At 43.9% G+C, this 27,625-nt stretch overlaps 1 protein-coding gene across 1 annotated transcript in view; it reads right to left on the bottom strand.

Moving 5' to 3' along the window:
* The window catches only part of ank2b (ankyrin 2b, neuronal), an 86,726-nt gene that overhangs the window by 48,305 nt on the left and 10,796 nt on the right, over window positions 1–27,625 (bottom strand). The window contains 15 exon segments of the mRNA XM_079371637.1: window positions 1,421–1,618; window positions 1,708–1,806; window positions 1,899–1,997; window positions 2,280–2,378; window positions 2,810–3,007; window positions 3,213–3,311; window positions 3,588–3,686; window positions 4,672–4,770; window positions 8,206–8,229; window positions 10,823–10,858; window positions 12,252–12,437; window positions 13,798–13,896; window positions 14,608–14,706; window positions 15,640–15,738; window positions 20,993–21,094. Coding sequence (XP_079227763.1) covers window positions 1,421–1,618; window positions 1,708–1,806; window positions 1,899–1,997; window positions 2,280–2,378; window positions 2,810–3,007; window positions 3,213–3,311; window positions 3,588–3,686; window positions 4,672–4,770; window positions 8,206–8,229; window positions 10,823–10,858; window positions 12,252–12,437; window positions 13,798–13,896; window positions 14,608–14,706; window positions 15,640–15,738; window positions 20,993–21,094 — 1,635 coding nt within the window.

Below are 27,625 nucleotides of genomic sequence, written 5' to 3'. Positions count from 1 at the left end.
CATGTGATATAGCCTCATACAGGGCGACAGCCCACTGAGCACTCCTTGTTTTAAGATGAGACTTCATGATCTATAAACATGGGTTCAGGTTATTGAAGAGTCAATCATGATGATGCATTCGAGTCATTTTGGGGAAAGAGGGCGGATCTAAAGCCCCGTTTCCACCAAGCGGTTCAGTTCGGTTCGTCTCGGTACGGCACGGGAAAGATTCTGAAATATCCGACCCGTACCGTTCTGCTTCTTAGGACCGTTCTGTTGGGGTGCCGAGCATATCGATCCGATTCTTAAAGGCGGAGCTAAACACTGCAGTCCGTTGATTGGTTGAAAGAATCGTCACTTCCTGTGTGACAGCGGCAAACACAACCCTGCTGTGTTTAAACAGTCGATTGTTTATTGGTCTGTATTTGTCCTCGCCTCACACAGCCTTCTCTGAAACAAGCTGGATTTTGTAATAAAGAGTCACATGACAGTGACAGAGGAGATGAACTGCTGGATGTCTTCAGCGTTAGTTTCGTTTGTGTCGCTTTACTGGGTTAGCTGTTAGCGATTAGCTTTTATAATGTTACAAGCTGACCCAGCGATCGACATCCGGCTTACACGCCGCCTACCAAATGTGGCCCGGATGGCTGTGGAAACACAAGCAGGATCAGGCTTTACCGAACCGAACCGGAGCGCTGTGTGGAAACAGAACTTAACTTGTGTCTCGTGTGCAGAGCTAAGTTGTATGTATTTATATTCATCTTACAAACTGGCATTTATTTATTCAAATAATCTATTGAATAGTCTATAATGAATCTGTTTCCATAGAAACGTTGCTGCAGGTAGGCAGCTGACATCCTCACCCTCCTCATCATTTTCAATAAAAGAAAATCAAATATGATGCACGGACATCCTGCTCATACTGTTTATGTCACATGACAAATAAGGATGAAGAAAATGTCCACAAAAAAAAAAAAAAAAAAGACTGCTTGGAGCTCCTGCGATGCTTTTTTTTTAAGGTTTTTGAAGGAGAGAGAGCAAGAGAGAGAGAGGGAGAGAGAGAGAAAGAGGGAGAGAGGGAGAGAGAGAGAGAGCAAGAGAGAGAGAGAGAGGGAGAGAGAGAAAGAGGGAGAGAGAGGGAGAGAGAGAGGGAGAGCGAGAGGGAGAGAGAGAGCAAGAGAGAGAGAGAGAGAGAAAGAGGGAGAGAGAGAGGGAGAGAGAAAGAGGGAGAGAGAGAGAGAGAGGGAGAGAGAGAGGGAGAGAGAAAGAGGGAGAGAGAGAGAGAGAGCGAGAGAGAGAGAGAGAGAGAGAGAGAGAGAAGGGAGAGAGAGAGAGAACAGAGCCTGGGCTGCCTGATTTTTGAAGTTTCGCTTCTATCCCACGGGCGCCCCTGGTATACAAGTGGTTAAATGGAAAGAGAAAACGCGTGTCCTCCACCCACCTTCGTGGCCAGCGAGTGTGAAGCTCCGGCCTCCAGCAGGACAGATGCTGTCTCCACCTGCACCTCCCGGGCCGAGATGTGGAGCGGAGTGTAGCCGTTGGTCGTGGCAGCATCAGGGTGAGCCATGTGCTGCAGCAGCAGCTGAACAATCTCAGTTTTCCCCAGACGGGAGGCGATGTGGAGCGGAGTCTGGTCCTCCTGAGAGAGACGGCGAGGAAGGAACGTGATTACAAACAAAATCAAACTATTCTAGCTGGCGTGCTAATGAAAGGTCAGTGTGCTCGTACCCGTGCTCTGGCATCCACCATGGCTCCGTTCCTCAGCAGACATCTCACCACCTCCACCTGACCTGCCCGGGCCGCCATGTGTAACGCTGTTTCACCACGCTGTGCATGTAAACACATTGACACAGACGGTCAGGGGAGACACATCTAAACCAGCTGAGTGTAACGTCTCAAACTGTCCACTCGTCACTCACAATGTTGCTGACGTCCGGCGAGGCTCCGTTCTGCAGCAGCAGCAAGACGATGTTCAGGTGACCCATGAAGGCGGCTACGTGGATGGGGGTCAAACCAGACTGGACACAGAACAGGAAGTCAATGTTAGCTGTGAAATTGCTACATTTTCTTTTCTCCCCAAATTTCTCAAATTTATTTCGAACGTAGAAAAATTAAGTAAACGACAAATCAACAAGATATTAGTAAGATATTAGTAAGACCCAACATGTCATGAAAACACCCAATAATCACAGCTTATCTCTGAGTTAAGATGCAAACTGGTTCAAGATGTCCGAGTACATCCTGTCGGAGTCTACAAACACAGAGAGAAGAGGCTGGATTTCTGCCGCGCTGCTCTGTACCTCAGTTATCGCCTGAATGGAGGCTCCATATTTGACCAGCAGCTCCATCACCTTCACTCGGTTCTTCTTACAGGCGATGTGCAGAGGAGTGAAGCCGTTCTGTGGAGGAGCGTTGGAACAATAAACAACATAATTGAAAGGTTTGATTCTCAGGCTCTCACTGAGTGTAGAGTGCATGAACCTGCAGTCATGAAAGGTTGAGAACTGCTGAGATTCAGCAGATCTTATCACGCTCAGAGCGTTTCATAACAATTATAATAATAATTATAATAATAAAAAAAGAGAGATGCATATTTTTAACCAGAAACTGTTCAATCTCTCTCTTCACCGTCACAACACACAACATTTATAGAAAGTGGAACGCAGCAGGAGTTGCTGGTTGACTGCTGCCTGGAGCAGTTTGTGTTTTCTTGGGATTTTTTGTTTTAGACTTCGGTTACAACGGACGGCTCAACTATGCCAAAAAAAAAAAATCCATCCAGGGCATCAACCAAGTTTCAACAGATCAGCGTGTGGTGTGGTCAGCGTACCAGCGCCCTGGCGTTGGGGTTGGCCCTCTTGTCCAGCAGCAGTTTGGTGACTCTGTAGTGACCGCAGTGAGCCGCCACGTGCAGCGCCGTCAGGTAATCCAGCGTGACGTCATCAACAGGAGCCTTGTGCTGCAGCAGGTGTTTGACGCACTCCACGTGGTCGCCTTGAGCCGACATGTGAAGAGGAGACAGCCCGTTCTGAAATGTGATGAAGAGGCGATGTTACTCATGACGGGGGTCTGTGATAAATGTGCTAAAGTGCTGACCATCATTTCGTCTGAGTGCGGTGAAATTAGAATCAGGTATTTGAACCTAAAATGTCAAACAAAAAGCGACAGAGGCTGCAGCTTGTTGCTCGGAATCATTTCGCTCCTGTATCTTTAACCGTAGACGGGGAACTGACCTTGGTCCTGGCCAGCATTGGCGCTCCTCTCTCCAGCAGCAGCTCCACAGACGTATCATGGCCGCTCCGAGCCGCACAGTGAAGAGGAGTCAGACCATCCTGCAGAGGAGGTGTCGATGTGAGCAGGGTGATACGAGCAACAGAAGCTTGGTGTTTGTCAGAATCAAATCAGCTAATAAACCTCGCACTCCTGCTCGCTAAAACACAGGAGAATAACAGCCAGCCGAGGTCAGGAAGTGCAGAGCGATACCGATTTTAATCCTCTGACCCGCTGAGCTGAGCTGACAACAACAGCACTAAGCTCACGTTCACATCTGTCATCACTCGATAACGAGCTGCTCATGTTTGGGATGATTTGTTTTTTATCACACTCACCCGTGTTTTCGCGTCGATCTGCGACCCTCGGTCCAGGAGGAGACCCACCATGTTTGTGTTTCCTCGTTTGGACGCCACGTGAAGAGGAGTGATCCCATTCTGCAGGAGAGGAGTCACATGACTTCAATGCACATGTATGTGTGAATGTGAAAGGCTGCATTAAAAGTTGACTCATCGAGTCTATAGATGTTTTGAAACCCAAATTACAACCCCAGTTGTGACTCTAATCATCACCTTTGAGTCCTGCACCCGTTTAAGATCCTTACATTGATTAGAGACGTCGACTTGAACCTTGAAACCTGCAGCTGTCTGCTGGAGCAGCCTTTTGATCACAAACCATTTCAGATCTCTGCAGACTCTTCACACCACACGTGTGATGCATGGAGCTGAGGAAAGAGCTATTTTTAAACACGCTCCTCACACGGCTAAAAATAGGCGATCTGAATTTGTATTCTAGCTGATATCGATTAAAAGGACCCAACATGCGACTGAGAGGCCAGAAGAGAAATTTCCAATAAAACTAAACCCCACAGGGTTTGATCTTTCAAATTGACTTCAGGAAATTTAAAGGTTATTGGTGATATTACCCATACAACTATTACAATAAGTGGTGTTTCCAATAAAACGATTTAAAATTTCAGAATTTGGCAAATCAAGATCGGAAATGATAAATTTCGCCTTGAGCCTTTCTACTCATCTGACTACTCAAAGTGTGTGGTGGTAAAGAGTCCATCAGTATTAACTCATCCATTCATCCATATTCACACACTGGAGTGAGTGTTGTGTTCAAGGACATATTGGACATGTGGCTGCAGCAGCTGAGGATCAAACCCTCGACTTTCCTGTTACCTGCTAAGAGAGGACAGACTCTACCGCTGAGCCACAGCCGCCCCTGGAGATGACATCCGATTAAAGGGTTTTTAAGTGACTAGCTTATATTTAGGATTAATAAGGCTTCATAATTACGTGCTGTGTTACGATGTTGTGGGGAGGGGGGACAGTCGTGCTTATGAACGAAACAGGACAACTTGGCCTATCGTGTGATTGCGCCCTCAATGATTATTCAGTTTTTGACATTGCGTACCCTTGCTGTGAAGTCGACCGCCGCCCCTCGGTTCAGCAGGAGTGTGGCCACATTGACGTTGCCGTAGTGGGCAGCAATATGCAGCGGGGTGAATCCACTCTGAAAGACAGAGAGGCAGGAGACAGACGGAGAGAAGAAGAGCGAGGTCAGACAACAGCCTTTACATCCTGTCACTGAGCCTCTTCTATTGTGTCTCCTGATCTTTTGTCTTCCCAGCATGCAGCAGTCGCATTAAACATCACAGGTGAAGAAAAAAAAAAAAAGTTAGAAAGGAAAAAAGAATTAAAATCATAAACATTTAAATGTCAGGGTAAAGTTGCACCCACAGACACACCAACACCAAAAAGACACACACTCTGACACTCACATTACCTCCATGCATGTTTTTAACCAGAGAAAGAAAACAAAGGCCTTTCCCCGCTTCAAAGGAATTTAAAAAAAAGGAAAGAAGGAAATCAAAAATAGATGTACAGCACACACAGATCGTCATCAAGATTCACATGTAGATGGACGAACAACATTAGGTACCCAATAAAAAAAAAAAAAAAAAGAAATGATAGTGAACAAATCAAAGTGTCACGAGGAGGGTACATGAACACCAAAGTGCACTATGTTAACTGTACATCAGAGAAAAATCAGGAGTTAGAAATGAGAGAAGTACATGAGAGAAGTTATAGAGATTGGCAGAGCAGGTGTGAGGAGTTGTGAAATTCTTGCCTTACCTTGCCGTTCTGTAAGTGTGGTCCGATTTAACGTGAGAAAGTTTGTTTATAAAAGTGTGAGGAATACAGTGACCAACGTGATGGTTTCAAAAAACTTTACACAGTCAAAAGCTCAGAATGGTGCAAAGTAACGGAGCCCAGAGATGCAAACATGCTCATTAACGCCAAGTCTATGTTTTTTTTTTACAAGCAGGTTTAACATTTTTTTAAGAATTACGAGCTTCTCATGCCATTACTGATTAGTGCTGTTTGAAATAGTTAAAAGAGTGGAGTCAAATTACAGATTGGTGTAATAAGTCATGCATTTCAAACACTTTGTAAGCTCTGTTATCCATGAAAAACCAGGACTGCCATATTAAAAAAAAACCCCATCATGAATCAACTTTGTAGGAGCCGCAATTAAGTTGATTTTATGTGCGGATAAAACCAGAGCACATAAAACATACAGGAGTCAGGGTTAAGAATCAACTTGTGATTGAATATCACTTAAGAAATAAGAGGGAAGAAGGAATAATTATTAGAGGTGGGGGGATCGTGTACGAGTATTTTGCATGGCCAAATCAAATTGTGTCATGGCCACCAAGTAACAATACTTTGAAAATAGTATCGTGACTCAAGTATTGTGATAATATCGTGTCGTGACTCAAGTATTGTGATAATATCATGTTGTGACTCAAGTATTGTGATATCGTGTCGTGACTCAAGTATTGGGATAATATCGTGTTGTGACTCAAGTATTGTGATATCGTGTCGTGACTCAAGTATTGTGATAATATCGTGTTGTGACTCAAGTATTGTGATAATATCGTGTTGTGACTCAAGTATTGTGATATCGTGTTGTGACTCAAGTATTGTGATAATATCGTGTCGTGACTCAAGTATTGTGATATCGTGTCGTGACTCAAGTATTGGGATAATATCGTGTTGTGACTCAAGTATTGGGATAATATTGCGTCGTGACTCAAGTATTGCGATAATATCGTGTTGTGACTCAAGTATTGGGATAATATCGTGTTGTGACTCAAGTATTGTGATAATATCGTGTCGTGACTGAAGTATTGTGATATCGTGTCGTGACTCAAGTATTGGGATAATATCGTGTTGTGACTCAAGTATTGGGATAATATCGTGTCGTGACTCAAGTATTGTGATATCGTGTCGTGACTCAAGTATTGGGATAATATCGTGTTGTGACTCAAGTATTGGGATAATATCGTGTTGTGACTCAAGTATTGTGATAATATCGTGTTGTGACTCAAGTATTGGGATAATATCGTGTTGTGACTCAAGTATTGTGATAATATCGTGTCGTGACTCAAGTATTGTGATATCGTGTCGTGACTCAAGTATTGGGATAATATCGTGTTGTGACTCAAGTATTGGGATAATATTGTGTCGTGACTCAAGTATTGCGATAATATCATGTCGTGACTCAAGTATTGCGATAATATCGTGTTGTGACTCAAGTATTGGGATAATATCGTGTCGTGACTCAAGTATTGGGATAATATCATGTTGTGACTCAAGTATTGGGATAATATTGTGTCGTGACTCAAGTATTGCGATAATATCATGTCGTGACTCAAGTATTGCGATAATATCGTGTTGTGACTCAAGTATTGGGATAATATCGTGTTGTGACTCAAGTATTGGGATAATATTGTGTCGTGACTCAAGTATTGTGATAATATCGTGTTGTGACTCAAGTATTGCGATAATATCGTGTCGTGACTCAAGTATTGCGATAATATCGTGTCGTGACTCAAGTATTGTGATAATATCATGTCGTGACTCAAGTATTGTGATATCGTGTCGTGACTCAAGTATCATGATAATATCGTGTCGTGACTCAAGTATTGTGATATCGTGATGTGACTCAAGTATTGCGATATCGTGTCGTGACTCAAGTATTGTGATATCGTGTCGTGACTCAAGTATTGTGATATCGTGTCGTGACTCAAGTATTGTGATATCGTGTCGTGACTCAAGTATTGTGATATCGTGTCGTGACTCAAGTATCGTGATATCGTGCTGTAACTATCGATATGGTGATGATATCTTATGGTGGGGCTCTGTTGATTTTCACCCGACTTTTACATAATCTGTGTTTTTAAGACGCCCCTTAAAGATGAAACTTAAATCAGATCAATTCTGAAAAAATGATTTCAAACAGATGAAATCAACTTTTTTCTATTATTTTAATTTGGGCAGCACTGGATTTCCACAGATCATTGTATTGTTTGCTGGATTCAGTTATAATGACTCATTTTCCAATTTTAATTTCATGGTGCATTTTGAAAACGACAACAACGACATGCAGCACGACAGACACAGACAACATAACAAGACAAACAAGCAGACTTTATACATTCACTGTTATTGTGATTTAATCCATTGAAAACCTCTCAGAATGAAAAATGTAATCATAGAAATAAAGGAGTGAACCACACATCTTAATAAGGATGTTGTTTTAAGATATATTTAAATGTTTCCATTACAAGTCACGTAAAAACAAACTGGTGACAAAATCAATAACAACTGTAAAGAAGAAGTGAAAACAAACACAGCATGAATAAAAGGAAAACTACAGATAAGCAGAGCGGTGTCTGAGAGCACGACTCGCAGCATAAGCTTGGCCATTCACGTCAGCCGTGCATGTCGACACCTTATCAAACGAAAACCAAAAAATGAAACAGTGAAATAAAACAACATTGTGATTATTTACTCCATGCAGTGCTGTGGAAGTGACAGAAACAAAAGAGAAACAAACAGGACTTTAATCTGTGAGGAATGAGAAGGAGCGTGTTTATACCTCAGTAGTCCTATTGACCATCATCTGAAGCAGCAGGAATGAGGGAGGGAAACATCTGTTAAACACACGACTACAGGCTGAAGCACCGTCGCTCAAAGGAGGCGGAGCAGCTCAGAGGGGAGACACGTAAGTGACATGGCTTGGGTGACACTTGAATGTGAAAATCTTTTGTCTTTGGAGATGCAACGAATCATTGTTTTCATTCTTCAATCTGACATCAGTTTAATGGATGGAACGTTTGTTTGCTGGCGACACACTAGACGACCGATTTTTAAAAACGTGAGCGAGCACAGGCGTGAGGACGCTTTCAAATAAATGCACAGACTACACCAATCGGACAGACCGAGAGACTGCACACCTTTCACAGTGGTCCTTCCACGGACACGAGATCTCACAGAAACTCTGGTGGACAATCATTTTCATTGGCTGGCTGTCCTACTGTAGTTTGTCTTCATGGGACTTTATAAAAGCCCTCGTGTAGTTACCATAACTCCACAAACTGCTCTTCTTCCTATTCAATTTGACTTGACTCGGAGTTCAGCTCAACTGTTGAACTGCATTACCCACAATCCGTGTCATAGCGACATTTCTGATTGGTGGAGCCCACTGTTACCATGGAAATGTTTACCACCCCCTCAAACTTAGGCTGTTGAAAGAAGGTCTGCGTACACTTGTAAAAATGTGTGCTAAACTATGTGTCATTACGGGTCTTGATGGTATTGCAATGGATTGTGGGATGCGTAGTCCCTTCGCTCACTTCATCTTTCAGTGACGTATTATTTGTAACGAGTAATCACATAGCTGGTTGGCTCAGTTTAAAGTAAAATTGTTGATTCAAGGATTTTCTAAAATGGTAATGGAGGATTTAAACTGGGAAATTTAACCCACAGAACCACAGCTTCAGATAAAGTAGGCGGTCACTGTTGAGCGCTGCAGAGCTTCTTTGCTTTCTGTGCACTTTGCGTCACTTCAATAATGTGCTTTACGTCGAAGTGAACACATGTTCGCTGGGGACTGTACGAGCTGCTGGTTTCCGCTGGACTTCTTCTTATGACTCATATCGAGTAGAGCTGCTTCACATCAGCTCAACCACATATGGCCTCCTACATGAATACATCTACTGCAGCTGCTTCTGCTGTTGTATTACGCAACAACATAAATGGAGCCTTGTCTATATATACACAACATGGTGGGTAGAGAGATACGTTTTAACATAAAGGAAAAGAGAGATGTTGTGCATCACATTACGGTCACTCGAGCCACATCACTTACAGGGTAGTTTCAGTAGTAACAAACCTGGGCCGTATTTTTACACATTTTGTTGTCCAAATGGCTAAAAGATACGAAAGGTTCTGTGATTGCTTCAGTAGATAACCAATAAACACAACACACATACAAGAAAGTCTACTGAGACGGAGCTGTTGGTTAAAGTGCCTTTAACCAGAAACAGCTGTAAGATCACTTCCTGTCAATCCACCAGACACCTTACTCATTGTGCTTGCAGAACTTGGGAGTTGTTGGTCTAAAACTTTCTGTTTTTGTGTAGTTTCCTGACTTTGGTTCGTACAATAGTTAGAAAAACCCACACAAAGGAAAAAAAGAAAAAAGACCGACAACAACTTCCCTCTTCTGCAAGGTCAAATTGACCGTATTGGTGGCCAGACTGTGCTTGTCTACAGCTGCTTCAATTGTCAAGTTTTTTGTTGTGTTATTGTGTTGTGATGTTCATCCACGACACACAACAACAAAAGCTCTCCAATCAAAGTCATGAAGACAAGCAACTATTGTCATGTACAAGTTAAAATGACTATGACCTTATTCCTTTGATTTCATCTCATTTGATTTACATCGTCAACGTTCATTGACCGATTATCATATCGGCTAATTTTATGGATGATATACGCACTGATATTACTTAAATTATTCACCAAGCAAAGAGCCTTTCATCTGAGCTTCATTGTATTAAACTTGTAGTTCTCTGTCACCAGCAGAGGGCGCTATGTGGAGTACAACAAGCGTCATCACTCTATCGAGTGGTGACATACGAACATGCTCAGTTACTTTCCAGTGGCGTGACCCTCACAGGTGTGTTAGAACTAATAATATAATCTGTATCTACAGATCTGAGAAAGATATCGGACGATTTATCGGTTTGTGATTTTTTTTGTCCCAAGGTTAATATCGTTATTGGCCTGAAAAAAATCAGTCAGGCTCTGATGTAATGTATTGTGGAGTCTAACTTTTGCCATTTCTTTGACTCATTAATGTTCTGTTTTTAACACTCTGCAGCACTTTGAGTTGCTCCATGTATAAATGGTTCCTAATAATGAATCTTACATTTCTTTGTCTGATATCTGTTATTCATTTAGACAACAAAATGTGCACCCAAAAACAGACCCAGGTTTAAATTTCAGGAATAACCAGTTTAAACAACCTTTAACTGAATCATAGTCCTGAAATTTGTTTCATTACATCAAGAGATGTAAAACTCTCATCAACACCATGTTAACACTTCAACCCCTCCCACTCTTTGCAGATGGTCAGAAAAAGCAATCTTAAATACAACATCCACCCTCCCATTGGTTGCATGCAGCTGTAAATATCAGCACCATACAACCTGCAGACAGTGGCACACTCCATGCAGTGGACAGTGCTACACTTAGACACCGGTGCAGCGAGGAGGAAGAAGGAGGAGGAGGAGGAGGAGGGTATGATGGAGGGAAGTTTGTGAGAGGAAGCATTTAAAGAGAGAGGCAGAGGGGAGGGGGGGGAGGAAGAGGAAGAGACTTGGTTAGTGGTTGGACCAGGAGTGACGTGAAAGGTAGAAACACACTGAGTGAGACAGAGAGAGAGAGAGAGAGAGAGAGACAGAGATGAAAAGACACACGGATGAAGACACAGCACACACTTTACAGATTCACAGGTTCATAGAAGAAGTACAGCACGACAAGTTAGCGCTCTCCTGTCAAACACTGAATCATACTCCGATATCCTGAGGATCGACCCGGTTCACATCTGCTGTTATTTGTATCTTGGGAAGAATCGGAGGCCTTGTGACTTACTAATGCATGTTAATCCACGCAGTCTGCAGAAAGTGTTGAGATGAACTCAGGTTCAGGTTCGGTGGTTGTAAAGAAGCGCCATGTTAAGTGGGCCATTACTTTGATTGAATACAACACAGCTCTCCTGCACTCGTTAGGCAGCTTGCTAGTTAGCAACTAGTTTAGCGAAGCTAACTGAATCCTGCCTATGAAAATAACCAATGACATGCTGCAACTTGCTGTTGTTACTGAATATCTTTTGGATATGTATTGCTTTTGTAATTAGCATTGTGCTAACATGCAGGCATATTCTACTGAAGCTTGACCAATGAACATATTGAAGCTTAACGAATGGTGCGATGCCCTGTGGTGCTGGACGGTACAAAACATAATGCATAAATACATGAAGTAATCAAAACTGTAAAATGCATATTAGCGGTTGACATGGGAAGAAGACATCGCCACATCATTTCCCCACATCAGGAAATCTAAAACCTTCAGTTGGGGAGGATCACGATGAGCCGAGGGATCGTCTCTGTTGGTGCTAACGTCATTAGCACGTTCGGTAATGTCATCACGACAACTGCAGCTCAACCCACTCCTAACAAGTCCACACGACGGGACACTAACATGTTATTGTATGATGCCAGATTTCCTCCTACTGTCTGCTTTGCATCCTGAGGAAGAAGACTGAGACCTGCCAGCATGAAGATCAGATGTAATGAGAGCAGATTACTAATTCCCAGATGTAGATTTAACCGCAGATGTAAACCAGGTCAAACCATCCAATGACTATAAATCAATGGCTGAATCCCAGAATAAGGTTGCTTTATCTTGAACTTTATTTTTTGCATTCTTTACCTCAAATACCACCAGACGCTCGTATAATTCACTGACTTCATCAAAGGCCATAATAACCACAGTACAGACATGTAGCAGCAACAGTAGCTCACACCACACATGCTTTAAACGGCCCCTCTGACTCGGACAGTCTCACTCCCGTACCTTCGACTGGACATCAGCGTTGTGGTCGTTCTGAAGCAGCAGGGCGGCTGACTTGGTGTCGTCCTTGCGTGCTGCGATGTGCAGAGCAGGAAGCCGGACTTTTCCTTTAGTGTCGTTCTCAAGTAGCACAGACACCACCTGGTTGTGGCCCTGCTGGAGGGCGATGGCCAGAGGGGTGAAGCCATCCTAGCGAGCCAAGAAGAAGAGGAGAAGAAGTGAATAAAAGGTTTCTCTTTACTGATAAGTCCCTGCACGTGTTGTCCTAAGTGTCTACTGTCAGTACCCAGTTACTCTATCGTAATGGCTTTCTTATGACCCCGGGTCATTTATGTCCTGATGGGGTGTGTGCGAGGTGGATCAGGTGGCGATGCAGAAGCTGCTGCTGACAGGAGGGAGCAGACGCAAATTCCTGCAACTGGATTGGTCGAGTAATCACAAGACAGCTTTTAAAATCTCAGCTGCTGCTGCCTCCTCATTCCTTCGCCGGTCACATCCCGACGTGACACGTAAAGCTCCAGCAGCTTTTGGTATCATGTTGGGACAGTTCTTGATGCAGATTACTCTGCACTAATATGTTTGTTTCAGAGAAAGATCGTCTGATTTTGATAGTTTGTAAATTGAAGCACTTCTTCATCTGCTGTTCAGTCGACAACAGAAGGACGTTCTTATTGGTTTACTTTGTTTTCCAGGTTCAGAGAGCTTTAGTGTTTATATATTGAGTGGTTTTGGGCTCCGCTCTGCTCACACAAATAACCTGAAGTCGGCCTGTGCTGCTGTTTGTCGTGGGACAAACAGTGAGGGTCACTAATCATGTTGCTTCCCCACAGACAGTAAACCCATTTCAAATATACTTCCCACTTACACACCATGTATCGCTCTGAAATATTTTCCAGACATGTTGATTCCCAGGTGATGCGTCCTAATGGCTTTGGAGGCCCCACATCATGTTTACTATCACCACCACGATGCTGACATTAATCACACATGATGTCATTTCCTGACACCTCCTGGATTGGCTGAAATTTGGTGCAGATATTCATGTTTCCCCCGAGGACACATTTCCGTCCCTTTGGCGATGTCCTGATTAATCATGGCCTTCGTCAAATCACAGATTTGTCACCTTGTTTGATTTATAAAGAGACACTGTCATTTCCATCTTCAGCTGTCCTTTGGTCTGGGTGAAAGCTTGATTATGATTGGCTGAGGGAAGTCCATTTATTCCTCACTATTAAAATCTGCTAAGCAGCTTCTTCTATTTAGAAAAATTCATGGTTATATGTGGTATGTGAGATCAGAGCAGTAAATAACCTATGCATCGTTGTTTTTAATATAAGTCAAACTATCAGGTGTTACCAAGAAAACTGAAATATCTCTTGTGAAAACCTTACATATCGAATGCATAGCTAATGGAAACATAAAATATTGGATCATGGTCCGAGCCATCCAATACCAAGGTGTCCTTTATCAGGAGATGGTCCTTCACACCTACCAGTGAAATGTACATCACTGAATAGTGTATTTATGAAGCAGTGAAGGGTCGACTCACCTCTGTAGCCGTGCTCTGGTTTCCTCCATTCTCAAGCAGGTATCGCACCACATCCATGTGATTCTCCTGAGCCGCCATGTACAGAGGAGTGAAGCCATTCTGCAGGAAAACACCAGAAGGTACGGATAAACGTAGACACAGCCAGGAACAGTCTCTGCCGTCTCATACGATGTAACCAGGTTGGTTTTGCTTGGTGTGAAAGCTGTCAATCAAACCATCGGGCGCACAAAAACCACCGTACGGAGACGGCTTGAAACGTGGACGTCGGTCCGCTTTGTTTTCCCAGACTGTGTTGAGGTTTGTTTGTATGAAAAACAACGAGCCAACTTTGATCCGATCAAACTGCTGGAAGAAACCAGCCCGGGCTCTTAAAGGTCCCAGGCAGACCTGATGGGTCTCCAGAAACAGTTTGGATGGAAGAGAAGGTTCTGGTTCAGCAGATCTGAGCTGCAGTTCAGCCTCATTTTCAAACTGACTGGCGTCATACAATTTGGAAACCGACGTCCAGAGTGGAAATCAATCCGTGCAGTTTTCTGTTAATATTGAATTTGGAATTGATCTTTGGAGCAGCCACAGCCAATCAGGGCTCGACTCGTCTTTGGTTACTTTCCAGCAGGAAATTCAGACCAATCAGAGAGCTTTTTCCTCACACATCACACATTTTGGTCTGCTTGTGAAAGTCCCCGTGTGAACACAGTCACAAACTTGATGTAATGATAGAACAATGAAAAAGGTCGCTCCATGATTCAGACCAGAGCAAACGAACGCCATTAGAATCAGCTGATTCAAAGGATGAAATCAGTGACTCACCTGGGACTGTGCGTTGATGTCAGCTCCTCGTTTCACCAGGGTCTTCACCACCTCAGCCTGACCGGCGAGCGAGGCGATGTGAAGAGCTGTGTTTCCTTTCTGCAGGAGGAGAAAACACAGAAACATTCCTTCAGAAAATAACAGAAAAAAAAAAAGATGCAAACACTTCGTTTAAGAAGAGCTCAACGTGCCGCCATCCCATTCACTGATGATACCTGCAGGTCTCTGAAATCAAATTTGTGCTCTTCATTTATAACATCACAAAGATAAAGACAGGAGGAGTGTGTGTGTGTGGGTGTGTGTGTGTGTGTGTGTGTGTGTGTGTGTGTGTTTGTGTGTGTGGCCCAGCATTACTGTGATAAGGACTACAGCCTCTGTACAACAAGCGTGTGACTTAAACTGCGCCCCAAGAAACTTGATCAGTGATTCATCTGGACCGCTGTCAGCCCCCCCCCCCCCCCCCCCCTGTTTACTAGTCTACTATCCAGATATCACTTTCTAGTCGTGCAACACCCTCTCCTTATTATCGTCTGTTTCTTTCCCGACTGATGTCAAACTTAAACTTTATTATTGTGGAAAAAAACAAGCGGTTTGAATCCGACATGTGAATCCTTTCCTGCGTGTCGTCTCCCTCTCTCTCTCTCTCTCCCTGATTTCTATCCTCTCTTCTTCCTTAACGCTGAAGAAAAAAAACAATAGAAATAGTCCAGACATCTGTGAAAATATACAAGCTGCAATCAGGCTGCAATGCATTGTGGGATTGTTAGCATTGTAAGCGTTAGCCTTGGACAAATTCCCCTTTACTCAACTATTGGAATTCTATCGGAATATAATATCAGAGTCATTTTCATACAGACGAAAATAAGGAGTGCATGGTCAAGAGTAGCAAACATCTCAGTGATAGAGCATCACATTAAAATATAACCTTTTTAAATTGACTTTATTTACAATTAAAAAAAAAACACTTATTACAGCAAATGTTGTGAGCGGTGCAGAGGTTCAACAGACGGGTTTCCTGCCGAGGTTACGTACCTTTGTAGCTGAATCCACCGCTGCCCCTCTATCCAGCAGCTCCTGGACCAGGTCCAGGTGACCCTCCTTTGCTGCCAGGTGAAGAGCATTGAGTCCATTCTGGGGGGGCGGGGAGACAAAAACAAGCGAGGTCATTAAAAAGTCTGACAATCTAAAAATCAAGCAGAAAGGAACCCAGAGATCAGCTCATCGTCCATCAGTGACTGGAGCCGCCTTCACTCTGAAACCTGGAGACTGAAATATCACCGCTCGCTCTCTCAGTCATGTTAAGAAGTTGGGCCATGTTCTGGAGCAGAGCCAGTCCTGAGGATGGAGGTATAAATAACTGTAATTGTGAGTGTGTGTGTGTGTGTGTGTGTGTGTGTGTGCAGGTCAAGAAACCTCCTCTTATTTTACAATCCAAGGAGTTTTAACATCCGTATGATTCAAATATCTACGTGGTTAGACCCGACGGGTGATCTCAAAGACAACACGTGAAAATGGAGGATTCTTGTTTACTTTCTAAATCCTGTGCGTCCTCTATAAATATCTGCTGTGGACTGTTGGGCGTCGTGTGCTGCTCAGTTGGCAGGGAGGAGGAGGTGTGACCGGTTTGATCATACGAGAGGTGTCTCCAAAACACAGAGACAACCGAGCGGACTCAAACGGACTGTAGGCGCCGAGAGGAGACGCTGAAACGCTGCGGCTATATGACGTGTGCATGAGCAGGGGTCACAACGCAGGACATGCGGTGATGATCATGTGACCTGAGGATATGAGCTGTTAATGCAGAGTGGGCGTGTCCCTGGATGTGACTCTGGTTTGTTTACCGTGAAGTGAGTCGCACAGCTCAGGATGGTGAGCTCTTCTTTAATCTTTGAGGAGCCACGATCAGTGCGCTCGACTGCTGGAAGACACTTAAAGGCCCCAAATACCAAAGCTTATGATTGTCTGACTGAAACTTAAATTGATGGACTGATAGGAGAATCTAACAGTAATCTATTGGCCATGTTATCGCCTGCTTTCAGTCATTATGTCTAACATGTAAAAGTAGCCTGCTAGCTTGCATGTGAGGTCGAGCCTGCCTTTAGTTTTTGACTTCTTTGGGACAAAACAAAATAAAAACATTCACCGTATTATCATGAATTTAGTTGTCATGGAAACCAGTAGCCCTGAGCATACTAATGCATTTAAAGGAATAAGGGCTAATTACAAAAATAAATATGGTCTTATTTTATATTATTCATGTTTGCACATGGACTCCAAAACTTTTGTCCATCATTCTTTCTTTCCATCATTCGCCGTCCGTGTGTGTGTGTGTGTGTGTGTGTGTGTGTGTGTGTGTGTGTCTGTAATTTGGTTACAGTATAGAGAGGACCGCTGACATCCTGAAGTGCACCTGGAAGCGACTGAGAGAACTCTGCAGCTCCTCATCCACAGATGAGTCTCTGTTTGATTGACAGGTGAAACTTTCCTCGCCCTGGTCTCGGTCTCATGTGGATGGACCTCACCCCCTTTGTTTCTCAAGGAGTGAAAGAATGAAAAAAATCATCTTCATCTTCATCTGCAGGATGACTAAAGAGACTCATTTTGTCTCATACAGTGAATTTGGAGTGAATAGAGAAAACAAACGCATCCAGATTTTTTTTTTTTTTTGGGGATTACGGAGCTAAAATACACTTAGTGTGCGAAGGCCTTCAAGCTGCATTTTATGGAACAAAAGTCATGCACACTCCAAGATGTTTTCATACAGGTCCAGCTGAACATGCAACACCCGCAGTCTCGTCTCTTTGTTCGTCTGTCGGTTCTCTGGTCCGGCTTATGTTTGAGTGTTTTTAAGCACCCGTCCTTTAAAGTTTGCAGCAGAGGGATGGAGGTTAATTTGAGGTTAGCTTCATCCTCTCCTCTTCCAGATGACCCAGCTCAGATTCAATAACCCTTTCAGCAGCGCCAGCTTCACAATGCGGTTTAAAAAGAGCCGCTGAGTCGATAAGCCATTTCCTCCGTGACTGCCCACCCTGCACCGGACTCCTGGGGTCCCTACAGAGGCTCCCTGTGGGATCCCACAGAGCCAGAGGGCTCTTCCTAAAAATAATCTGACTGTTCTCCAGTGTGTGTGTGTGTGTGTGTGTGTGTGTGTGTGTGTGTGTGTAGGGCCCTGAGGTTAGCTGCAGCTGGAAGGAGGCATCTGTTTGGTAGCAGAGCTGAATATGCAGTCCAGCTGAGTTCTGCTGTTTTTGGATCAGTTCAGGCCTCATTAAAGGCCGACAGTACAAAATAATAAACTCTTCTTCGGGCTCATCTCAGGCTGAGTGACGACGACTCTCTGTGTGTTTATAGACCTTAGACTGATTAATAATAATAGTAGACCAAAAACATACATTTTCTGTCTTTCAAAGGTCCGATGTTGTCTCCATCATGTGAAAGTGATTATCTAATCCAAGATTTGAAGGTTGGGACGTCTCCCTTATTCACGAGCCAGATAATAAAATAAAAATAGAGACAGAAGAAAAGCCAAAACAATTCTAACAAGGACATCCAAACTGATCTCGCTCTGTGAAAACTAAACGCCACCCTCCGGCGTTTAACCATTTGGCCAACTCCCTCTCTCTCTCCCTGACTTCTGACTCTGTCCACCATCCTGTAAATAAACAAACATAATAATAAAAAAACAACCTTTAAAGGATATTTGGAGTCGACTCTACCACTGAGCCACAGCCGCCAATTATCATCACCTTCCCCAAATCCTTCCCTTGAATTTCCCATTTTAAAGCAAATGTGATGCAGAGAGAATCGAACGCAGCAGAGTCGGCGGCGTCTCAGGGGAGCGAGGCGGTTATGACCAATCAGAGAGCACACCAGCTCCCCAGTGCTGTTATTATGTGATCCAGTAATAATGAACATCAGGGCAGAGAAAAACACTGAAGCCCATTAGTGTCTCACTTTTCAGGGAAATGAGGAGAATTATCAACAAGCTGCTGAATAAAATCTTCTCCACTGAATGAAGTAAACTTTGTCCGTCCTAATGGACCAGCGTCCTGCATGTCATCAAGGATGATGGAGCAACATCATCCCTCTGGGAAGCTTCACATCAGAGGGAGAAGAGAAAACTCTGGATTTTTATAGTAATTAATGGATATTGGATATAACCATCTCAAACATGTATGTTTACAGTTCCAGAGGTTATAGAGTCATTCAGTTGGAGACAGGTTGGTGGAAACTTTGAGCCCAGTTTTGATGTGTGTGTGTGTGTGTGTGTGTGTGTGTGTGTGTGTGTGTGTGTGTGTGTGTGTGTGTGTGTGTGTGCTGCTTATACAAGACAAAGAATGTCTCTGTAAATTAAACCAAACACTTGATATCACAGCCTGCCGCCCCTGAGCCCGCTCCTGCAGGAAACACTGACATGATGTGTTTACATGAACAATACTCGAGGTGTGAAGTATTATTTGAGTATGTTTAACTGCAGCTTTAATTTAGCTGTTCCAGATCTGAATGTACTGCGACTCAAATAGAAAATGATGCATGAGGTTCAAGCAGTATCATCCAGTCATTTTTCAGTTGCATGCAGGAAAACAGATGATGAGGATGAGACACTCTGATTGGACCAATCAAAGTCCATCACAGTAGTTCAGCTCTGACTGACATTCTCTGACAAGGTGAGTGTGTGTGTGTGTGTGTGTGTGTGTGTGTGTGTGTGTGTGTGTGTGTTTCCAGGTTCAAACATCAATAACCACCTGTCCAGAGGGCCCAGTTCAGTGTAATGGTTCTCCTTACTGCACTTCACCCACAACAACACTGGTAATCTTCATTCATCACCTCAGTTAACTCTGACATCGTACATCACGAGTTTGCATACATGTCAAGGTGTGACTCATTATACACTCCAAAATCAACTACACCAGTCTCTCAGGGATGAAGGGACAGTTTGTAGGACATTGACACTGAGTCCAACTGCAAAAGCAATAAATCTAAGACAGCGTGACGATCTGACAACGACGGCGTGAGAAGCAACAACGTCGACAAGAAACAGTAAAACTACTGAAAGATGTGTGTGTGTGTGTGCAGTAAGAGAATATGTGTGTATTCCACTGTCATCATCATATCCATGAGCTGGTGCAGTTACATAGTTCACTAATCAGCCAATCAGACATCGCTGTGGACCAAATGGACCTTTAACCCTTTACAGGGCGCTCATTGAAATACTTTGAAATTCAAAAAAATCAAGCTCATCGTGTCATTCAGGGACAAAACCGAACTTTATTTCTGTTGAAACATGAAGTGTAATAAACGTTGACATATTTGGTTCAAATGCCACAATAGCAGGATGAGTGACATAGGGTGATCTCTTCTGATTGGCTGAGTGAGGATCACATGCTTCTCGACCTCACTGAGGTGCAGACGTGCAGCCATATGTAACGTTTGTAGAAATGTGCCCTATAAAGGGTTAAACCTCCCGTATGAAGGTGGACGAGTTGCACGGTGTTGCTTTGAGTTAAAAACAGCAACATGGCGATGTGTGTTTAAAATCCTGCATCCTCCGCTGACTGATGACGACGTCTCTCCGTCCACAACAGCTGATAACAAGTGTCCGCTCACTGCCGCCGAGTCCTCAGCACACCGTGCATGTCCACTCCATGTGACTCCTGTTCAGCAGGACGGTCGTCATGACGGTAACCATGCCGGGACTGTTTACCTCCTATCAGGTTTCACTGCACCCCCCCCTCCCCCCTCCCCCCTCCCACATTCATGGCTGGAATGCTAACGAGTGTTAGAGGAGACTAGATAATGATGAGGCCTAAATAAAGATCTAACACAGTCCCCTCCCCTGCAGGAATGAAGAGCTCACATTCACGGTAAAAGTGGAGATTAGAGACGGACAACAGGAGCGTGTTAGCACCTGGTGGAATAATCCTGTGGATGTTACGCAACTCAGTAAAGACAGCTGTGAGTTAAAGAAGACCTGATGTGCTGATGCAAAACTCACATGTAGCGTTCCAGTGCTGGACGCCCAAACTAAACACGGGCCCGGTTTCAGATCATGAGGTAAAGGTATGTCGGTGTAATCCCGGGGTGAGTCTGCAGAGGGCGCTAAACAGCAAATCAACACGATAGGTCCCTGAAATGGAACCTGGGAGACCCCAAACACAGACTGCGTCTTGTATACAGGTGAGATTTATATTCTGGACTTTACAGGACTACAAATAATCTGAACAAGACCAACAGACTGCTGGATGTTGTCCTTTCTCAGTTTGTCTTGCTGCATTGTTTTGGATGTTTTCTCTTGTAAACCCCGGACAAAGTGTAGTTTGTCATCTTGTGCAGCCGTAAAGAGTGCGACAGATGAAACAGTCGTTCACGTTTTTCCGTCTCTTACCTGATTGCAGGTGCTGATGTCCACTCCTCCTTTCAGATATTCCAAAACCTTGTCTATGTTTCCTGCCCGCGCTGCTCGCAGGAAACTGGTGTTACTGTCCGACTGCAAGAGACAAAGAAGAAGCACAGTTTTAAAAAACAACACAGCTGCAACACGACAAACGTGAACATGACCGTCAGTGGCTGGAGCTTTTTGCAGACATGTTTGTGTTTAAAGGAGCAATTTGAACGACACAGTAAATCATCATCTGCAGTAATTGTGCAGCGATAAAAAGACTTGTTTTTGGTTCTTTGAAGCGTGATAATGTGTGTGTCCGAGCTTTGTCCCCTGTTTGTTTTGTTTTTTTGGATGCTGACTGAGCTGCATTTGGAAGCAGACCAGAGCGGTAAGGAGGCGCAATGATTCAGCAGTTTTTTTCCCCTCTTCACTAAAGTGAAATCCTGGCTCGCTCACAACGTGTTCAGAGCTCCCAGCACTCTGCTTGTCCTGCAGAGAGAAAAAAAAACACGCTCTTATTTTTACTGCATTCAAGCTGAGCTACTCCATCCACAGGGAGGTCAAAGGTCGGATACACACACTGTAGCACCACATCATAATGCTGGAGAATTTCAGTCCTGCTTGTCGACACTTTAGCAGCTGCTTGTTTTTAAGTCGATGGAAGGTTCAACATTAGCGTCAAGGTCACAGTTTGCCTTAAATCTTAGTGAGTAAGCTCTTTCAGTGTTGACAGATATTAGAGGCAGCTTGCAGCCTGCCTGCAGAGACCAGACGAACTGATGATGTGTAACTGAGCAGGGACTCTGCGGCACTGCCGTCTCCTTCAGGCACGGACAAACAGTGCAGGTGTGATGTTTCAGGATGACCTGCAGTCAGCTGCTGCTGCTGCTGCAGAGGACTGCACTGCATCACTCAGACTCTCTGCTGCTGGAGTTTCTGCAACTCCAAGGTCAGCACTTGTTTTCATGTTTGGTCAAAACATATCTAAGGTGAGGAATCCCTGAGCTTAGATCTGTGTAGTGCCTCTTCTTTTGTTGTTCATGTGATAAATAGTCAACACGCAAACATAACTTTAGATGAAGGAGGAAAGAAGCTGAGATTCATGAATCCTTTGATTGGGCTCCAGACGTACAGTGTATTTATGTTTGGACAAAATGAGCACACACAATAACAGGAGGCCCAGGACAGCTTGGACATCCTTCTTCACTTATTGTAACAAGAGATTGGAACAATAACTTCAGGTTTCATTGGACAAGGCTAACAGTTTCAACTTGTTTCCAGTCTTTGTGCTAAGCTAAGCTAAAGCTTCTCTCTCGCGTGCGGAGAACATCGTTCACTCTGTTCTGTTCGAGTTCTCCTGTCGCACTTTAACTTCTGATTCCTTGAACCCGACGAAGTGGAGTCACAGCTCTAAAGGGCGACAAACGCTGGCAGCGCGTCGACAAACTACAAGTTTACACGGATCAGAGAACAGTTAAAGTCACCGTGGGGCTTCATGGTGCTCACACGCGTCAACGCAGGAAAAAATGACACGGATCATTTTCTGTCCCGTGTCAGGAACTGAATATATCCTTTACAAAGCACAGGACCAAAGGAGCCTTCACATCAGGACACACACACACACACACACACACACACACACATTTTTTTAAACATGTGCAAAGTGTGGCCATTCCAATTTAGGTCTTCAGGTTTGTGTCAGTAGACCTGAGAGTGCCAACCTGGAGTGAACTGTTTGAGCAGGTCAGACAGGTGTTGGGGGGGGGGGACCTGGGGGGGACCTGGGACCCTGGTTCCTCCAGCATCACACATGTTCTGACAGCGTTAGCTTTGTTTTCTAACCGTGTCGTCATAAAGCCCGTCTGATCACATCCTTACAGTCACACACTGTGCGAGACCTTGACCAAATCCGCCTGGTTGCCACGGTAACACTTTGACCATCACAATTTGCAGACAAAGTGGGTCTTTTGAATGAACAGTACACCGAGCGCTGGAGAGAAAGAGCGAATTGTTGCGGCCGGCGTCCCACAGAAATAGTTTCATAACTCGCCGTTTTTTTTATTTTTTAAGAAGCTTCGTCAGTCCATCTCCCTCTCCCTCTCTCCCTCTCTCCCTCTCTCTCTCTCTCTCTCTCTCCCTCTCTCTCTCCCTCTCTCTCTCCCTCTCTCTCTCCCTCTCTCTCTCTCTCTCTCTCTCTCTCTCTCTCTCTCTCTCTCTCTGACGGAACAACAGTTTGATGAAAGCCCACACTTACATGAAGGCCATGTGACAGATCATGAGAAAAAGTCAAGGAATACACTTATAAAGAAAATAAAGGAAGCTGCTTCTTCGCTCGCTTCATTTCTAAGACGACAGGTCGTTTTAAACATTTTAAACATTCGCTTTGTTTTTACTTATTTGGGTCTTAACGACAAACCTTTAAACCTAATTGCTCTGACTTATAACTAATAATAAAGACATCTTCTGGAGTAATTAAAAACATTCAGTTGTACCATATAAGTCATTTAGGCCCCGAACTATTTCAGGGAAAAGAAGCAGAATTCTTCTTTAAGTAAAAAAATAAACCCCTCCCATATCACTGCCCGGGTCATATGTGTCCCTGCTTCTGTTTGAGGTGGCGTCTAGACTCGTCACTTCATGACTCCATCAAACCTTCCAAGCGTGACGAAGCACCGCCCAGCAGCTCCTCCGCCGACACGTTACATCAAACATTCATTTACAAAGTAAAGAGAGAGAGAGAGAGAGAGAGAGAGAGAGGCGTCATCAATAATGCAGACCAGTCCCCCCTAACCCCTGCACACACACACTCACACACACAGATCATCCTCCACTCCCGTCTACCACAAAGACAAAGCACAACCCCTTTTCTTGAGGTAACCATGACGACAAGGCTGCATTGTCAGTGGAACCAGCCCAGCAAGCATGAAGGTGTTACTTATTTCCTTTTGATCTGTCTGTTAACGCAGCAGTGCACCATACCATCCGATGTCGGATTAACTTTTTAGACACTTTTACACAAAAAGACACCACACACACACACACACACACACACACACACACACACACACACACACAGACTGACACTAAGTCTCCCATCCGGCATTTACTCATTCTTAAGCCACAAGCCTGACAGACAATTTTAACTTTTCTCTGTGGCTTGTTTGCAAATGCACTTTTTGGCTTCACTCACACAAACAGTGTGCAAAAAGATGGACGTCATGACAGCTCTCTGAAAGTGAAGACAAACCATTTGGAAATCCCCCTACTTACTGATTGGCTAAATTGAAGGTCATTAGTCCCGCCTCCTCCATGTTAACAGATGGTACATAGACCAAACTCAAAATACTGCACATGTCAAATAGTTTCTCAATAGTTCTTATACTTTGTTTATGTCGTTATATTAAGTTCTTATGCTGATTTATGAATGAGAAGTTTTTTAGTTGTTTCACACATAAAAGGAGGAATGGTGAGAGAAAACATAACAAGAATTATTGAACTCTCGATAACCCTGAGTGTCTGCTTCAAACCAAGCTGCAACCTCCGGTGTGGAAAAATCTTCAGTTTGTGAAGTGTCCACTAGAGGCAGTCCACAGGAAGTCACATACACATCCTGTGAAAAAGCCTGTTTTTTTACAGCAGACATTAACATGTTTACAGCCTCATTGGCCATCACTATAAATGGGACTCCAGCGCCCCCTGCAGGAACAGATGGGTGACCTCACTTAGGCTTCAAACATTCATATTTACAGTCTATGCTTCAAAACAACAAATGAAGCTTTCACACAGACGAATAGTGTTGTAGTCAAGACCAAGACACCGAGTCCAGAGAGGTCCAAACCAGGGGATAAAAATCTAACTTGGTCTTGATTTAAAATCCGACGCCCGTCCAGTCTGAGACCGAGTCACAGTGCTTTTGATTTTCAAGACAAGGCCAAGCCCTTCAAAAAGTGGTCTCAACACCGATTAAGAGTACTACAACAATGCAGACTAAATCTATTCTGAAAAGTGACAATGTGTCTGAAAGCAAAGAGTGAGCTTTGCTCCCATCATTCCTACCAGAAACAACAATCAGGTACGACTGTTTAATCTCTACACAGTTTGTTGTGATGTCTTCCAAAGGGAACCTTTTCCAACAGTTTGTGCCAGACGTCAGCATGAGAGCAGGAATAAGACACTCATTGAAGTGTCCTTGTTGGTCTGATTGAAGGAGTACATTCTGATCCTGGCTGTCAGGACAGAATAACATGATCTGTGTTTACTAGCAACAGCACTTCCCGCTCCGTGTGTGTGTGTGTGTGTGTGTGTGTGTGTGTTTGTTTCTGATACTAAAAGCTCCTTTAGGTTGCCGTGCACGGATTAATCCACGAACACACCGGCAGTTCAAAGATTATGACAGCACTTCAATCAAGACAACCAATAGCCATTAAAGCTGCAAAAATAAACATGGAGAAAAATAAGACTATAAATAGGTTTCCTCCCCACAGGCAACACCAGCAGGACTGGTTGGATATCTTCTGGACTGGTTGGAGATCTTCTGGACTGGTTGGAGATCTTCTGGACTGGTTGGAGATCTTCTGGACTGGTTGGATATCTTCTGGACTGGTTGGATATCTTTTGGACTGGTTGGAGATCTTTTGGACTGGTTGGATATCTTTTGGACTGGTGGAGATCTTTTGGACTGGTTGGATATCTTTTGGACTGATGGATATCTTTTGGACTGGTTGGATATCTTTTGGACTGGTTGGATATCTTTTGGACTGATTGGATATCTTTTGACTGGTTGGATATCTTTTGGACTGGTTGGAGATCTTTTGGACTGGTTGGCTATCTTTTGGACTGATTGGTATCTTTTGGACTGGTTGGATATCTTTTGGACTGGTTGGATATCTTTTGGACTGGTGGAGATCTTCTGGACTGGTTGGATATCTTTTGGGACTGGTTGGAGATCTTCTGGACTGGTTGGATATCTTTTGGACTGGTTGGATATCTTTTGGACTGGTTGGATATCTTTTGGACTGGTTGGAGATCTTTTGGACTGGTTGGATATCTTTTGGACTGGTGGAGATCTTCTGGACTGGTTGGAGATCTTCTGGACTGGTTGGAGATCTTCTGGACTGGTTGGAGATCTTCTGGGTTGATCCCGTTGCCTTTGGATCAATCCTTGTGGTCGACACATTAAATCCAGCTCCCTGTGTTTTCATTCCCTTCATTGATATTCTGATCGACGTCAGATGACCTGCGTACGTTTAATCCAGCCTTCAAAGAAGACTTGGAAATGGCCTCGGGGCTGTTCCCAGCCAATCAGAGCTGTCTCTGTGGACCAATCGGCTTACAGTTCATCAGTAATGAACGAATGAATGAATGAGATCATTAGCGATAAATCAAGCGGTGCAGATAGCTAATGCAGCAGTCTATACTTCTACACATAAACAGCCCATTATGTAGCAAATAAAACGTCCTTTCTATCTGACAGAGAATAGACATAAGCTCAAAGGTTGGGGGTTCGATTCCCACGTGTCCTTGGACAAGACACTGAACCCAGAAATGCTCCAGCTGCTTTTTCAGCGATGTGTGAATGTGTTACAATGTATGATTTCTGAAGGACTCTTTGTGCAGCAGCCTCTACCATCACGGTGTGAATGTGTCGGTGTGTAACAGAGCTGTCAGCAGTCAGAAGACCAGAAAAGAAATATACGAGCTCAAGTCTGTTTGTATAATTTCAATAAAGACAGTAAGAAATGAATCTTTAAACTCGCTTCTTGATGTGCCGTTAGTTACTATCACTCAACTGTAAAATGATCACTTTAAAGCAGCACCTGACGACAGTAGATCAGTGGGGTGGGGTCAAAGGTCAAGATGCAGCCGACTCCAGAATAGACCGACGCTGTGTGTAATTCATGCTCTAATCAGCATGCCATGCACCTTAAAGTGTGGTTTGGTAGCAATATATGTTTTTGTTTTTTTTTGGGGATTGAAGCACCATGATGAGCAGACTCAAAGATTTCCATCTGAAGAAGCAGTGAACCGAACGTGTTCCTTCTGTGGAAGGGGGGAACTAAAAGGAACTACACGTTGATGTATTGATGGAAATTACGCACTAAAGCAAATGTGACTGCATGACTCATGTTCAGCTCTGTTTGCTGTATCACTTCTCTCTTCATATGTATCCTCTCTCTCTCTTTCATCCATCAGACAACAGAAGCTCAGCTGCATGGGGTCACTGCAGGCTGTCAGGCCGCCACCATCACTTCCTCCACCTCCACTATTAACACCAGCACCTCCAGCTTCTCCTCCTTCTCCACCAACACTACTATTGCATTTTTTTTTTTTTTATATTATGGAGGCAAGTCTACATCATTTTAGGATTGTGGAGGGAAACATCCAATAAGAAATACATTTTCAGGGTAACATATTTTATGAATATTGCACTTATTAAAAAGCTGCTCATTAACATTCAGCAGCAGACCCCCCCCACCCCCCCCCCCCCCCCCCCCCCCCCATGTTCCCAGCAGCCTCACAGCATGCCGCTAAAGTCATCACATCTCTTGCAAATTAGCCACCAGAGTCCACATGCTGCTGTGCACGGACACTTTAGAACAAAAATGTCACACAGGCCTTTAAAGGGAGAGGAGAGGT

Source organism: Symphodus melops (genome assembly GCF_947650265.1).
Source record: "Symphodus melops genome assembly, chromosome: 20".
NCBI lineage: Eukaryota > Metazoa > Chordata > Actinopteri > Labriformes > Labridae > Symphodus > Symphodus melops.
Note: the sequence above shows the minus strand (reverse complement) of the source record. Positions and strands in the feature narration are given on the sequence as shown.